Source organism: Opisthocomus hoazin, chromosome 2 (assembly GCF_030867145.1).
Source record: "Opisthocomus hoazin isolate bOpiHoa1 chromosome 2, bOpiHoa1.hap1, whole genome shotgun sequence".
Classification (NCBI taxonomy): Eukaryota; Metazoa; Chordata; class Aves; order Opisthocomiformes; family Opisthocomidae; genus Opisthocomus; species Opisthocomus hoazin.
Genome location: NC_134415.1, coordinates 28,644,741 through 28,661,257, shown reverse-complemented (window position 1 = coordinate 28,661,257; position 16,517 = coordinate 28,644,741). Strand labels below are relative to the sequence as shown.

Genomic DNA, 16,517 nt, shown 5'->3' with positions numbered 1-16,517 from the left:
AGGAAATGAGTGGGTAATGAGAGCAGAGCAGCCAGTTCTTTAATTGAATTAAAAGCTGGGTGACACCAATGCAGACACCTGTCCAATTACAGACAGGCCAAGGTGTTTACCATTGCTGTACAAGCGATTTGAAGATGACAGAAATCTTTCCGCCCACAGATTAACATAATGAAGGAGAACAGATTACAGTGAGTGCTGGCCAAACAGATAGGTTGGCAGCTGAGAAAAAAGTAGTTTGCTGAAGTATGTAAATAAAATCTGTGCATTTTCTATTGCCTACCTATGCAGCACATCTGTTTCTTTGTTGAAAGAAAATAGTGCAAGAGTACATGTGAAGGAAAAACATTAACTAGGAAATGAACAAATTATTTTTTAAGTTGCTGCCTTTGCTGAATATATTTTTTTAACATAAATCTCCTGTTGCACAAGGGTTTATTTGTCAGGGTTTGTTTTTCTTTTTCAAATTCTCACTGCCCTTCACAAACCTACCTATGCAATGTACACTATGTTGCACTGCGGGTGCTTTATATAAAACCCTTCTACTTTGTCAAAAGTAAACCAAACAGCTCAATCCAAACCTTATACAGCTACAGGCATCTTTCTGAATATGTGCTACTGCAGCTCTCAGTGCCTGAAGCCATTGGTGACCCCACAAAATGTCTTCCATCAGGAAATACAAGGAGCATTAATTCACTGCTTCATAAGAAAAGAATGCGACAAGTGCTAAACATACAAATAAAACTAAATTGCTTCCTAAAGCACAGCAGAGTGAACAGAGAGATGGCATATACACTATACCATTCTCCACTTTACTGAGAACTTGCAAATGTCACAGAGGATTTGGTTTCTACATGTGTTTATTTGCTGAAGGTAATTCCAGTAGTACCTTTTATACTTTCCTGCGTTTAACCCTCTGTGATCTGGAAATAAGTGCTTTGTATGAAGTTATGCAAAAAAGATGGTTTTTTGATTGATGAATTTTCTGTGCTGAAGAGTTTACTGTGGATACTAATATTCCTGCTTTACAGGGATAGTAATGCTTCAAAAAATAATTATTTGCTATTTTATGCTTTTTGAATGCTCATTTAAATATTTATGTTCCATCACAGGAAGAGTACAGGCACGTTTGCTTGGATGGTGGCTGACACAACATTCTTTATTTTTCGTGTCGCACTTACATGACATCACAGACGGCAGTACAGCTTTCCACTGTTAACTGGGGATTTGCAGAATCTAAACTATAACCAGAAAGAATGGATTCTGATCCACTGGTTTTAATTTAACTCTATTCTGAACTAAGTGTGATTACTTCTGAATATCTCTTTGTGTGTACGAGGCAAACTGGACCTCAGAGAATTCATATAGAAAGATCATTGCGATGCCAACCTTTGAAATTTTTGGATTAATTACAAGAAAAGACACAGACATTACTAATTCAGTGAAGTTAGTCTCATATTTTCCATGTGAACACACCTATTACTGAAAACAATATAAACATTCACAGACTTTGATTGTCCCACTCAGAAAATGATATATTTACACTGTAACTGTTAATATCCAGCATCAATTCTCCAGGCCCTTTTTGTAAGTGTAAAGGGTTTATGTGGGGAAAAAAGGCATTTTTTAATGAAACTCAAAGTTATGTTGCATTCTATGTAGTAACTCAATGAAGAGTAATAATAAGGACTAAGTTCTACCTGTTTGTATATGTGTAATGCTGAGGGGGTTTGCAGACTTATTGTACTATGGGATGTTTGCCCAGGAATTATGGTTCTCTGAGGTACTGTTGTGTTTGAAGCTGCTTTGCAAAATCCCAGTGTCAGACAGTTCTGAAATAACATAGTTTTCTATAATTTTTTTTTTTTTTTATGAAACATCCCATTGATTTTACTAAAAACTGTGAGAGTCGAGGTGAGAACGTGGTTTGAAATAAAACTTGACACGAATTGGCCTTCTTTTAATTACTACTGCAATTTCATTCCATATTACTTTATTGTCGGACTTACTTTGAAATGGGAACTGCTGATGTTTCTGAAAATGACTGTAAACCACATTTTTTTCCATGTAGTTCTTCTGTATATTGCAATTCAAAATATTGTGTAACTTTCTGAATCGGTAAGCAGTGATTTGTTGCATTCACTATGACAAGTAGCTGATCAATATGTGAGAATCTAGCAACTTCTCTTCACCAACATAAGCAGGACCTGAAGAAGCACAAGATTTCTGATTTTTATTTTTTTTTCTTCTAAACCCTTGGGTACTGTGTCAGCTGAATTAGGTTACTGTAGTAGTATAGCAAATACATAGTCTATGTGCTGCTACCGAATTAGTGGAACACAAGTGAGATGCTTCATACAAAAAAGAGATTTCAGTTTATGGATGAATAGGGGCATTACATTACATTTTATTTTTTTTCCTGGGAGATAGTGAAAATTCCTTGGAAAACCAAAATGAATAAGCGAAAAAACTTTGTGAGTTGGGAGCTAAGAAAAAACCTTGAGTTTATTGTCACTGTTATACTAAAATATACATCTCAATCTTGAAGTAGTATCTGTTATAGTGAGAATAACTAAAGCAACTTAGCTGCATCTTTAGTATGAAGAATGGAATAAAATTCCATTCACTCTGAATTTCTTTTGCAAAATTTAAGTCATGGCGTAATAGGAATGAAACCTTAAAACAATTTTTCTTTTTCACTGTAACAGTGGAAGCCTGTGACACAAGACTTTAATTCTTTACTTCTGTCTGTGTATGTGTATAATCAGTCTGTACACTGTACATGCATAACACCTTGCTTTCTTCTGTTGCAGGCACATTGACAGGCTTGCATCCCTTCAAAAACTATGCTGTAACCCTAACTGCTTGCACTTTGGCTGGCTGTACTGAGAGCTTGCATGCATTGAACATCTCCACTCCACAAGAAGGTAAAGTAATTTCAAAGGTCTTGACTTCCACATTTCAGTCATGAATAATAAAACAGGAGAAGAGCTAAATGCTGCAAAGCCATTTGCTGGAAAACCCCAACCTAATTTGATGACAAAGTGCATTGCCAGACCATAATTGCTCCATTTTTTGGGGGGGTGCGAAAATGAATCAAACTCCATACCCTTTAATGACATGCATCTTTAATAGCTGTAATGCAGATTAATGGGCTTTTTAATTGCTGTTACATTGTTCATGCAAGAGCCTTGTCATTAATATGAAGCATCTGAAAGATTAATGAAAGCTTCCTCGTTTTACTATGGCTCAGAAGTAAATCTAGAGACAGTCTGACTAAAAAGAATTGATTGTATGGCACAGTATGAAATTGAGAATCAAATGGTTGATTTCCATGGCTTCTTTTAACTGCTAAACACCAGCAATAGGCAGCAATTACTTCAGTGTGATGAAACCTCCAAATGCTGAGTGAGTTATTTATTAATCACAGTTCAGATTTTCCCTTTTTTTTTTCTAAGCACTTTTACACGTTGTTGTGCTCAAACTTAAAGGTTGTGAGTGTAAATTAATGTTTTCTATGCTTACATTAAGAACTAGAGCAGGAAGAAAGAGAAAATACATCACGATTCTGACTTTAGAGACTAGGCTGATAAGTAGTACACATCAATTACTGGAGCAAATGCTCCCAAAATATCTGTGACATATCTAACTCCATTCTCAATTAAACATGAAGTGCATATCTCCAGATTCTGTCATGCTAAAGCTGTGTTAATCCAGTTAAAATCATCAGTTACTCCAAATTTACATTAGTAGAAGAATGAAGAATTTGACATGTATTTATAGGATGGTAGTTAATCTTCCATGATGCAGAGTAGTTTCCAAAATTCCCTCCCTCCCACAGTTCTTTTTTTATGTTCTCATGTAAACTAGGTAGTAATACAGTACCAATAAACCAAATAAAAATTTAGCATGAAGTTATGTGAAGTACAACCGTAATGATTAAAAGCATGCTGGAGCGTTGAACTGCTGCCAAAGCAGGTAGTCATGCAAAGCCTTGTCCTGATGAGGACAGTCCTGAAGACTGCAGTCTAACATTGCTGGAACAGCGTTTTGATGCAAACATGTTAGCAACTGCCAGCAGCACCAATCAAATCAAAATCCAATTATTGCCTCTTGGAAGTTCTAAATAAACCAACTGAGTTTGTCTGGTGGCAGTATCAATGAAAGGGTGTAGCCTCTGACAGCCAAATAGTTAACAGACCCTGTGATATAAACATTAAATACAGTATTGTGTATTTCTTTCTGGTGTTAACATAGTACTTAAAAAATAAATTGTTTATGTTTCATTTTCTCATCTTAGTGAGTAAGGCAGGAATTCTTACATGTGTTTGAGAAAAACGTCCACTGTTTTCAGATGTGCTGTCATATTGGGATGGTTTAGGCAAGAATAGATTTTCAATTTTTTTTTCCCCAGAGATCAAATAAAGCCATGGGGAACATGTGTTTTATCCCTCAGAAGAACTGAATAAAAAGTCAATGTGTGGAGTTTCTATTTTTGGACGCTCTTGCTGCATGCGCTTAGTAACAATAAATTGATGATACAGAAGACAGACACCATATCACACCCTCCAGCTATCCCTGTTTCCCTATTGAAACATTCATTACTTTATATTGTTTTCACATTGCCAGCCACTGCTAGTTATTGTTTTAAATTGCTAGCACAGAGCTTGTAAATTACAAGATATTCCTCCCAGACTGAGGCCCAAGTTCTGCTCCCCTTGCGATATTCAGTGGGATTGCGTGTGCTTCTAGCATATAACTCGTTGGAACGGTGAGAGAACTCAGCTTTTAAATTATTATCCATTGCCAACTTCTAGTATATTATATACATAAAATCTACGCTAAACAAACATTACTAAGTGTATTGAATTATGAAAAGTCTGAAATAAGGGGTAGTGCCTAAGAATACAGCATCTGCATTTGTGGTTAGAAAGAATTTTGAGTTTGTATTTAGTAATAAAAAGCATGAAGGAAGAGAAAAGAATTGGTATTAGAAAAAGAACTGTATTAAAATCATGTACCCCTCCCCTTGCTCGGTGTTATCAAGCTGGAAAGATAAAGTTATATGAGCATAATTATTCTCCTAAAAAGCAAAGAGTATACCCTTGTCTTTCACAGAAGTTTCTGTTTGGCTGGGAAACCTCACATGTAACAGGAGAGTTCTCAAAATGCTGGTATGTTGAAAGCATAAAACCTCTTCTGAAATTTCAACTTTACAAAAAATCATCCTGATGGTAGCTGCTTAATGAAATAATTTATTATTTGTGGAAATATAATATAATGTTATACATATTTTTCACCAGTCCCTGAAGATGTGCAATCACCCACAGCAATATCTTTTCCCACGTTCCTGCTGATGAGTTGGAGTCCACCCAAAACACCAAATGGTATTATTACACAATATACTTTATATATGAACGGAGTACCAATTTACTTCGGAAATGAAACTAAATATGTTGTAAAAGGTGAGTTCTTTGCTCGGTAACATGTCAGATGGGTATCTCGCAGTTGCATGTGACCAACTCCTTATTTCAGAGGAAAAGAAAAATTTTAAAATGAGCTGGATGCACTTTAAACCCTGATGGCTTCCATTTTTTAAAGAATCCTTCGTAGAACTCACTGTTGGAACTCTCAGAAATTAATGTTGCCGTGGTGTAGCTTAATCTTGTGCTGTGTTGTCCTCTTTCACAGGACCTAAGTCATCTTTTTAACGGTTTATAGCTTTTTGATCTCATACCATCTAGCTCTCAGAACAAGTCAACTGTAAGATGTTGAAGACAAGATAATATGTACAGATTTAATAGTTTTTCCTACTGTCTTCCTTAAATAGTCTTAATTCAAGAGACACTGTGTTGCTTTCCTGAATAGCCCATGTTTAATTCATTTGTTAAAAGTATAAAATAATAATCTGTTCTCTTCTGAAACCAGTTATGCAGTATGTCATTAACCAAGTAATATCAGTTCTCTTAAGCTATTGCATAGAAGCTAAATGGCTGTTATTTGGCAGTACAGTGAAGCATGGTAATCTGACTTCCTATTTTAACGTATTTTGTGTAGTTCAATGAAGTATCCAGGTTATTTGTTCAGACATTATTCAAACAACAAAAAACAAAATCAGAATCAAAGTACTGAGCTAGAAGTATCATAGCACAGCGTAAGCGCTATTCTGAACCCGTCCAAATTTGTGTATGATAGTAGGTACAAGTAAAAATAAAGCATTTCATATCGGACAACTTGGGGGAAAAAGGGTACCAAGACCCTACTTTCTTTTTAATGTAAGGCCTTAAAATTCATAGCAATTTCTGCATCTTGAGTTAGTATAAAACATATTTAAAAATTCATGTAGTTCAAATTTCTTTGCCTTGCGCAGGCCATAAGCTACTGGTGTGGTGGGTCAGTTTTGACACTGAAAAATGAATCCAGTTAGAGAACCTCCTGAAGGCTGTTGATGATCGCTGTAATAAATAGTGCACACTTTAAGTCAAACTTTTTCATTCTGTATTCAAAGGTAATGGATTTTTCGTAACCATAGTAACCTTAGTGTGTTTCTGGATAAATACATGAGGTATATACATTCTGGTTTTATTTTTGAATATAAACTACCACATTATGTATTACTAATAATATGAAAAATAGGATATAGGTTAACATAATGACAGCTCAAACTAGTGTGCATTTTTCTTCTGCAAAAAAATAAATATTTATCAAAAGCATAGGTTCAATTAATTTCTCCCCCATCCCCCCATTTTTCCAGTATTCTTGTAGTGCCATTTATCTTTTTTGCAAGATCTCCATTAATCTCTTATTGCCATACCATAACACTATTCTTAAGAATTTTGAAGTGCAAATAGTTGTGCTCCCAATCTTATTAGAATCATTACTGAAAGTTCATTACCGATAGTTTTACTGATGTGTTCATCTGCCATCTGGTTATAAATTGACAGGCAATGTAAAATGTTGCAGGAAACGTTCACCGTAATATATTTTGTTTGGGTTTAGGTTCATGTTTGATTCTATTCTGACTTGTAGCCAAAATGAATGCTTATTCATAGAAATAGTGGTCAAGTGACTTTTGTAACAGTTCTTTGAAGATATAGAAAATGATAAATTGAAAAGGGTCATCATGACTCATCATGTTCTATCTCTAAATCTTGAATGATATCAGAACACATTCAGCTAAATTTGTCTAAGGAAAAGTCATCTGGTACATAAGCTTCCTAGAAGACCTCTTGTTGCTTTTCTTTATAAATTATTTACATTGTTCTTGAAATTTTGGTATTTTTGGTCTTACTGAGGATATCATAACTTTGATTTCAATTAATTTTTAGGCAGATATAAGATATAAAGATATTAGAGAAACAGAAATTTAAAAGAGGCGTCTAGTGAATCAGATTGTGCTGCCCTATTCAGTACAGCACAAGAGCCACCCTTGCCTACCATTCTAAGCATGGTGTGGAGATCAGTCTGTTTAGTTTGGATCCATTTTATTGAGCTGCCAGTTTCTCACTCTGCCTGAGGGGGGAAGATGCAATGTGAGCCAGCAGACTGGGATTTGGGTCACTAGAAATCCCAGTCACTCTGAATCAGGTTTATTCAAGATCTTACTTAGATCTGCATATATCTTTAATTTTACCTCATTTTGCTTCTTTTTACAGCCCAAGATCCTTTTTTTTTTTTTTTTTTCCCCCAAGGGTTATGGTTTAACAGTGAGAAGTTACAGCTTTTGACTCCAATGTCATACACGTCTCTTTCCTACCTTTTTGGCTTTTTGCTTATCCTTTTCCTTTCAGCATTTATGCTAGTGATGTTCGTGACTTATTGCCTCAACATAATACGTTATTGACCCTAACCAGAGAGACAAAGTTCATTGTTTCTGACATCTGTTTCCTATTCATTCACCAAAATGATTTTCCTAATTTAATAACTATACGACTGAGTTCCTGTAGTCTACATCAGAAAGTCATACATTCTCTCTGTGTTTTTTGAAGTGCTGTATCTATTGAAATGTGGGGATATTTTTTAAACCTTTATATTTAGGAAGTCATCAACTCTGTCTAAAAATCAGAACTTCACTGGCTTTCTCTTCAAATTATGGAAAATGCAATTAGGCCCATACTAATTAATCCATAACTTGAGTAGGTATAAGTTTTGTCAACACTGTAGTTGCAAATATGTTAACTTAGTTTCTGATCTTGACAGTTGTTGAGGGCTTGAAATACTAATTGATTTTCATGGAAATTAAAGTGTTTGTTTTCTCTAGGGGTTGAGCTGTAATTAAAAAGGAAACCCTTTAAAAGCACATATGGCAAATGTACACTTTACCACATTGAAAACGGGGACCCATTAGGTATCCATCATCCATTAGTGCCTTTAAATATTTTCCCCATATTAACAAATCCAGTTTCTGTGTTGTGAGTGATAAAGCACTGAAATGAAGCCAGCCACAACACCTTTGTTAACTGTCTGTCTGCAGTTTTTCTGCTTCCCACCTTTATGCCTTTGCCTTACGTGGTACTTCTTCCTCGTGCGATGTGGGTGCTACTTCACATCCTGAATTCCAGTGAAAGCCTAATGTCTCCAGTGGGTAGGAACAAGCCAAGAGGAAATATTCAGTCCAGGATCCCAGGTGGAATTTCGGCTGTGTGAATACATGCCCCTGTATTTGTGCTTTCAGTTCATCTATGTGAGTGCAGAAGCTCCTGTAATGAAGACAAACAGCTGCAGCTCAAGAAGGCTATTGCAATAGTGTTCTGCTTTCCAAACTCGCACACCTTACTGTTCTGTAGAGTTGACTAGCAGCTGTGAGGAGGTGGAGAAGCTTGTACAGCTGTCTTCAAAATCCTTAACATATACACACTGATCTTACAAAGGCTTTTGATTTTACGAAAATTTGAGTTGATTTTTCCTGTAGAGAGGAAAATATTGTTCTCTCATCCATCCAGACACTCACAGGCAAAACTGAAGCTTCTGCTTTGAAATGTGGAGATTTCTTAATGCAATTCTTTCCTTGTATTTTTAAATTTAGGCAAGGTATTAGTTCTTCTTTTCCGTTTGCTTTAAATTAGTCTCAAAAAAATCCCACCTGCCTACATGAAAGAGAGTACAGGGTGTGTTTTACACTGAGAAATATTTACCTGTGGTGGCCTGAGCTGGTGGTGCCAATACCACCAGCAGAAAGGTGGTCTAATAAATGCAGAAAGGTACAGGGTAAGCAGAGACAGTAATGATCAGATGTGATCCAAGTGCCAAGTTTTGTTTTGGTGGAAACCTTATTGTTGTGAAGAAACTTCAGAAGAAAAGGTTAGAGCAAAATATTCGTCTGTTCTTAAATGCTGAGCATTTGATGGAGTAAGAAAAGATGTTCATTACCTAACGTGTTTACAAAGGGACATGACTTTGTAGATATCTTTAGAAAGCAAAAAATGTTTAAATCTACCTTTGCACTGAGCTTGGCACTGAGGATGTATGTCTGCATTTTCTGCAGCACTAGATACTTGACAATGTTAACAAATTGTGTTTGTATAATTTTTCTAGCAGAATCTAATGTTTCTCAGCATGAATCTTTAAAAGGAAGATATTCTTATTAAGACTCAGCTGTATGAAACTTATTTTTCTCTGCCAACCTGAAAGAATTGTTTCCAGTTTTTCAGAAAAGAGATGCTGTCAGCTATGTTACAAGGGCAGATCCTCTGTTGAGTTAAATGAGTAGAGTTATCCTAAATTACGTGCCCAAGATTTTGAAAAAACTGTGACAGACTGCTTTGTACCAGGTTTCTGGGCAAAATATTAAGGAGAGCCTTGGAAAAGGTGAGAAAGAGCAGTCTTCACAATTTTGTCTAAGAGCGTGAACTAAGCTTTAGCTTATTCAAATTGTTATTTGACCTGAGTGTGGAAAGGCTGATCCTACAAAACCAGGATAGAATGGGAGCCTTGTTTTTCTGTGAGCAAGAGACAGATGTTTGACATCTGTGCAGATAGGATTTAGCATATCTGAGCTTAAAAAACGGGAGAACCCTGAATTAGTACCTGTTTTTTTGTTTTATATTGCTCTAAACAAGTAGTAATTACAGTACACACTATGCACAGCCATGCACAATTATTACATTTTAGTGAAAAATTGGCAAAGTTTTCTGTCCTTTTTATCCCTATGACTGCTACTGCTTGTTTTAAATCATAGATCATGATAGCAAAAGCAAAATCCATCATAATATCAATAATGTACTAATTGCCAAGTGAAACAATTTGAACAAGAAAATCCACAGAATTATATGTAGAGGATAATTGCAATAAGATATATCACTGCAAGAAGCTGAATCACTGAGAAGAAAACACTTACTATGTTAGGTTTTAAATGTAGGTCTCATGGTTACTTTGTATACAGTTTTTAGCTATAGCCATGTTTAAAACCACCGATCTCCAACCCCAAGGATTTGCATTTCTTTGTTTTAGGTCTTGCTCAAAGATGACAGGCAGCTTTTGCCTTAAAGGACAAACAATAGAAAAATTCTGTAGTCCTCTGGTATTAGTTTGTCTCCCTTTTTCCATGTTGCTGTGAAATACATGTAAATATCAAATGAACCCAGCCTGTTCTTTCACTGGAGTGTTTTGGAAAGAGTGGTTTGCTATCCAATACCATGTTAGTGTTAGATTTATATATATTATGACTCTGAATGTCACAATTCCTCATTTTGTTGTGAAGCAGAGGCTTATTTAACACCATTGTGAGCAACGAAAAAGTTAGTCTTCACCTCTTCACAGCTAGAATTGGTTATTGAAATGTCTTGCATGTGACCCAATGAGATATGCCCCAGTGTCTCTTTCTTATTTTAGGGTCTTGCAATACTATGCTACAGTTCCAGGCCCACCCCTTATATTTGGTTTAGCAACGTATCCAGCTGAAAAGGCGTACAGGAATTATCATGTTTTTCGGGATGGCATATAAAGAATGCCTGCTGCTTCAGGCTTTATTCTGGCCTGGGCATGCGTTTAAGTAAACATATATTGGTGCACCTAGCACTAGAGGGCAGAGTATGCCAGGTTTACAGGAGAAACTACCTTCCTGTGAAAGTTGTAGGCGTGTAAGAAAGCGCATTTGATACACCTGAATTGGCAACACTGACATTGCCAGTGACTGGTACTACCGTAATTAATTCCACAGACCCAGAATGCAGGTTCAGCAGGCACAAAACCAAAGGGCAAACGGGCTGTCTGAGTCTGGCATTCCTGTATTTCAGCCTCAGACAGAAAGATCTGGTACACTCACTGGGCTTAATAATACAGATCTGGGGAATTTAGAAGGCAGGGAGGTGGGGTAAGGGTAAAAGCATTATGTTTATTTGTAGCAGCTCGGTTGTATCATTTTCTATTGCAGTGCATTAGTGCAGTGTTAAATAAAATCTGCTTATTTAAAATCCTTTTAAATAGTGTTTAAATATTTCCTGCTGATACAATCTGCTAAAGTAGTTATCCTTGCTGCAGATTTCAGTTAACCTTGTCGCAGATATTAAGCCTGAAGCTACACAGACTTTTAGGGACCTTGATTATCGAGCAAAACCTAGTGGTGTCATTATAAAACCACAGCTGGACAAGCTTCTTGAGTCCGTGTCCTTTGATCAGATTTGGGCAAGACAGCGAACCGGGAGAGAACTCATGCTAACCCTGCTGGAATTGCTGAGCTCTCAGGTTGCTTGGGTACTGCTTTCTAAAAATTGAAATGCAACACAAATTATAAAATGAGAGTGACTGGTACCTCCCAATCTTCTATATGTACCAATGCAAAGTGGAGCAAATAGCTTCTCTAGAGCCAATAGCTGTGGAACAGGGAGAGTGCTTTTTTCCTCCTTCCTCTTCTGGCAGCATAGGAAAGATTTTGGCTCTGGGCTACGTTTTTTAAACCAAGAGAAGAATAACATTGATTTCCAGGCTTGTCTAAATTCCATGACAAGAATTAAAACCACTAAAAAATGTAAAACTCACAGATTAATTTGTCCTGTGATCTTACTTCAAAATCAATTGTCAGAATTAAATATATATAGGTTTCTAGTTCTTTATTTTCTCCCTCACAGATATCTATATTGGTCAGCAGACTTAAAGATGCTAAGATCTCCCCAAAAGACAGTGTGTGCTGAGGAGGACAGATTTAAATCAAGTGTTCATTGAGTTCAATTTGTAAAATTTAAATACAGCCTTTTTTATCTTTTTTGTCATTTTTTCCCCCCTTTTTTTGTCTTTTGCAAGCAGCAGACTTACTGTACACACGTTATCATCCTGGGGGTGTTCTGCACTGTCATATGCATTTGCAGGTCTTCTCAAAGACATCCCCAGTGCAGTAGAATAGCACTAAATTCTTACTTTGCCACTTTCTGAGATCAGTTTGCTGTAATGTTGCGTGTGTGAACCTCGCTTTGTCAAACTGGCCCAAGCTTGTGCACCTTGTCTACCTTCCTCTGGGATTTCTGAAGGGCGTAACCTGTTTCTCTGCATTTTGTCTTTCATCAGTGAGAACTTCATATAAGCCTCTATCAAGTGATATCGTGAGCAGTTGCCACGTGGTGACCACTGTTTGCTGTCAAACATTGAGAGGTCTCCTTAAATTTACAAGATCTACAATATACTTTCTTGGCCATGTTGTGATCATAGTCTTTGATCATACTTTTTGTGGGACCTTACTTTAAGCAGTATGTCTGGTGATTGTGGTTTGCCTGAAGCTAGTAAGGCAAAGTGGTGGTTTCTGCTCTGGTTTTAATTTTGTTGATAAAACAGAAGCATGATCTTATAGTTTAAATTAAGACTTTATTCAATCACACTTTTATTAAGTGCTTTAGAAAACATCAGAAACTGTGCAAGGTTTTATGTTCAACTTATAAATCATATGTTTATATGTAAAGAAAAGCATCTCCACTTTCCTGAGATGTTTTTGCCAGGATTATTTTGAAATACTTGGTAAATTATGTATGCTTAGTTTCAGGTAATGCTGGACTCATGTAAATAAAGATATGACACCTCTTGCACAGATGGACGAAGTCCAAACCTACTGCTTCTGTTTGAATCTCTTGATATGAATTCATAAGAATATACCTCACAGCTCTGACTTAATAGGCTTGGAAAGATTGGGGCAGCATTCTTGATATAGCAAGCTGCATAATGGAGCTTCTTTCTGAGATTTTCCTTATGCACTGGAAAATACACTCGTATTTCTCCTTGCTCATTTAGCACCATTTGGTGTCCTGAACTGCCAAACACCTGATGTGTATTTAAGATAGATGTTTTCTTCCATGCTGCTATTACAAATTGTATTGGTTTATCAGCTGTGATAATTGTTCTGACTGAGCAGTACATGCGTTCCTGTTTGGCTTGTGCTACACACACACCTTTCTCTCTTTACCCGACGTGTCTCAACCTTCCGTTATAATACTGTTGGAATATTAATAAATAATGACAATGTACAGGCAGGTAACATCACAGTAATACTTCCAGAGGGTTCCCAACCAGGGGTTCCCATTTTCCTTGGTTTTACTGAGTGCATGGCCATGAGGGTGTTGAGTCATTAACCATTACTTAAATACTTTCAGCATTTTATTTATTGAAAAACAGAAAGCTATAATGAGACCAATTTATGAAAAGGGGAATCTTTGATGTTTGCGTATGTTTCAGACTTGTTATTTTAAGAAATCTGAGCAACTTCCTTGCAACTTGCATTTCTAAAATGCTTCACCAATTAATGTCTTTTTCTGTGAAGTCCAGACCTTCCTGAGTATTTTTCATGTTTCATAAGTCTTGTCTTGTGTGTGAACAATACAATCCTGAGTGTTACAAGCCCATAAAATAGTTGGATATGTTTGTTTTTAAACATATTTGATGGTTTGTATGATTGGAGGAGGATTCCTGTAGTTTCAAAATATGTTTCCCTATCCTCCTAAGTTATGTGAAAAAATATGCAAGGCTTAAATCATGTCACAAAAAGTATAAAAGGCATTCTAGTATACTTCCTTTCCTGCTGAATTACTGCCAGAGATCTAACCTAGCTTTCTACACTGATTACCTAAATTGTTTACATAAAGCTTAATAGCATTGTCAGTACAGAACTCCATCATGCTTTCCACCTGTCTTCCATGAAATATTGTATTTTTATGACAATCTATTTCTGATTTTAGCATTTTACATAAATTGTAGTTGGACTTTGAAAGCTGCTGGGGCTTTTATCTGTTTTTTTCTTTTCCATGGTTTTTCTTGTATAAATAAAGTGACAAACTAAAGTGAGGTGTTACCAGGAAATTAACTAGTGCATGGAAAAAAAATACTTAAGCAAACGTAAAACCAAACATGTAAGAAGAACATCAGATTAGTTTGCTTTAAATAAGGCTTACACTCATGGTCTTAAGATGAACAGAAAAGTGGATGACACACTTCATCATTGTTCCTGTGATGGCTGCTTTGGACAGAATATGTTCTGTTATTACAGAGGCACATTTAAGTCACATTCACAGTATGCATATCTTGACTTCTTTTTCTGCATGCCTGGGTATGTTTATGGCTACATCTAAATAAGCATCTGGATTTCTAATTTAAGAATGGTGCTGTTTGATCATTTTGGTGAGGAGTGGCACTGTACAAGGTCTGCACATGTAAGAATAGCTGATCAGGTGGGAGAGAGTGAATTTTTACACTGGTGATAATATACTGCCTGTGTTCTGTATCTGGAAATATATCATTAGGAATATCTAATTCTAATTTGTGATTTAATCAATTCAATCAATAAGCTTCTATGTTCTTTCCATGACCATACGCGATTCCCATCAATAGAGGTGCATGAATATGTAAAATTTTATACAAATATCTTGGGGGAGACTTATGATATTTTTATTTCAAAATTTTTCTAGTTGGTATTAATTAGCATTGGAATCAGTGCTGAATAGATAATAGGGGCAACTTAAACAGGTCTGCCAACAGCTGAAAGATTTCTTATTAGAACAGTGGGTGAATAGCTTTGCATCCCCTCTGTTAGTCAGTGGAAAAGGTTATTCAGAGGTCACTAGAGAATCTGGATTATTAAAAGCTTCTGGGTCCTCATTGCTTACCTGTCCAGGAGCATTGGCTAGACTGGGTGAGTTCGTACAAAGGATGCGTAAGTGGTGAAAATTCCCACAGTCTGTTCTAGGGGAAATGCAGGAAATAATCAATAGTGGAAAGTAACCCATGTTGGTACAGTATGTCAATAGCTTCCTTGCGAAAGCTGAATTTCATACTAGCTTCAACTTTGGAGCTATTTATGATCACTTAATTTTAATACTATTAGTCATTTGTTTTCTGATCAAGGAGCAATAATTTAATCCCAATGACAAGAAATGTTCACATGTTCTCATGAGCTGGCGTGCTAGCCTTTTCATCAGCTCAAATAAGAATGATCTCCTACATATAAAAATAATTTGTTATTCTTAAAAGTTAGAGTAAAAGCATTTTTTTCATTTCAAGTAATGGGTTTTAAATTTTTCAGAGATGGCTCTTGGGATTTAATATGATTGTTGCAATGTCACATAACAATTTCTAAGCTGTTAAACTGTACTGGGAATTAAAATACAAATATAAATGAAGTCTTTCTCCTAAGTTTACAGGCAGAGATAAAGTACGTAGCAAACCAGTCGAGGACAACTCACTGAGGTACACTGAAGAAATCAAAAGATTAAATAAATAAATAAATGTTACCAGATAAAGAGAGGTGCAAGTCTTAGCTTAACTATGAGAAGAAGTTGCTTGGCAGACATTGGGGGAGAATAAACAAATGGTAGTTAGCCCTAGAGCATAATTTAGAATATTTGCACACAGAACGAAGGAAAATTCTGGTAACTAAATAGATGAAGTTCAGAACAGTTGAGAGAGATTACAAGATAACATCTTCCACCAAAGAGCCTGTCTTGAGTGACGCTTCTTTGAGAGGTACGTTAATCAACATTGTAGTGCCTCAGAGAACCGAAAAATCTTAAAGCAACTAGACTAAAATCATGCTTTATTCCTCCTCCTGATCACCAGGCATCAGAGTGCTTCTTAGAGGTATAACTGCTGTGGGGAAAAGCCACAGGCTCTGCAAAATCTGTAGCCTTCATATGCTGTCGTATAAATTGTGGTCACAACAGGTATTAGATTACAGGCTTCAACAGAGAAGCTGGGGACGTGAATGGGCATAGAGTCTACTCCTCCGGGAGATCCAAATAGAGGAGCAGTCTGTCACGTTAACTATGAAGCATAACGAAGTTTCAGTTGCACATTCTGCGTTCTCTTCCTAAATTAGATAGAGGAGTTCAGTTTACTCTGGCGCCTTCTGAACGTACTGCCATTTAACATCTGCCTCTTACGGTCATGTCCCTGAGTATCACCAGAAAATTCAGAGGCATGACACCAATACTGTAACATAAAGCAGGTATGTTCCCAACAATGACTACTAACATACAGTGTCTGCTGCTTTTCTGCAATAAAGAAAAAGTAGTGATTATAAAATCTAAACAGTCTAGCTGGAAAAAAAACAA

At 36.4% G+C, this 16,517-nt stretch overlaps 1 protein-coding gene across 3 annotated transcripts in view; it reads left to right on the top strand.

Annotated features, from left to right (window-relative positions):
* Positions 1 to 16,517, top strand: part of USH2A (usherin) — a 389,400-nt gene that overhangs the window by 166,259 nt on the left and 206,624 nt on the right. For all 3 annotated transcript variants that reach the window (XM_075412995.1, XM_075412994.1, XM_075412996.1), the window contains 2 exons: positions 2,811 to 2,924; positions 5,301 to 5,462. In XM_075412995.1, the coding sequence (XP_075269110.1) occupies positions 2,811 to 2,924; positions 5,301 to 5,462 (276 nt within the window). The remainder of the gene's footprint in view (positions 1 to 2,810; positions 2,925 to 5,300; positions 5,463 to 16,517) is intronic.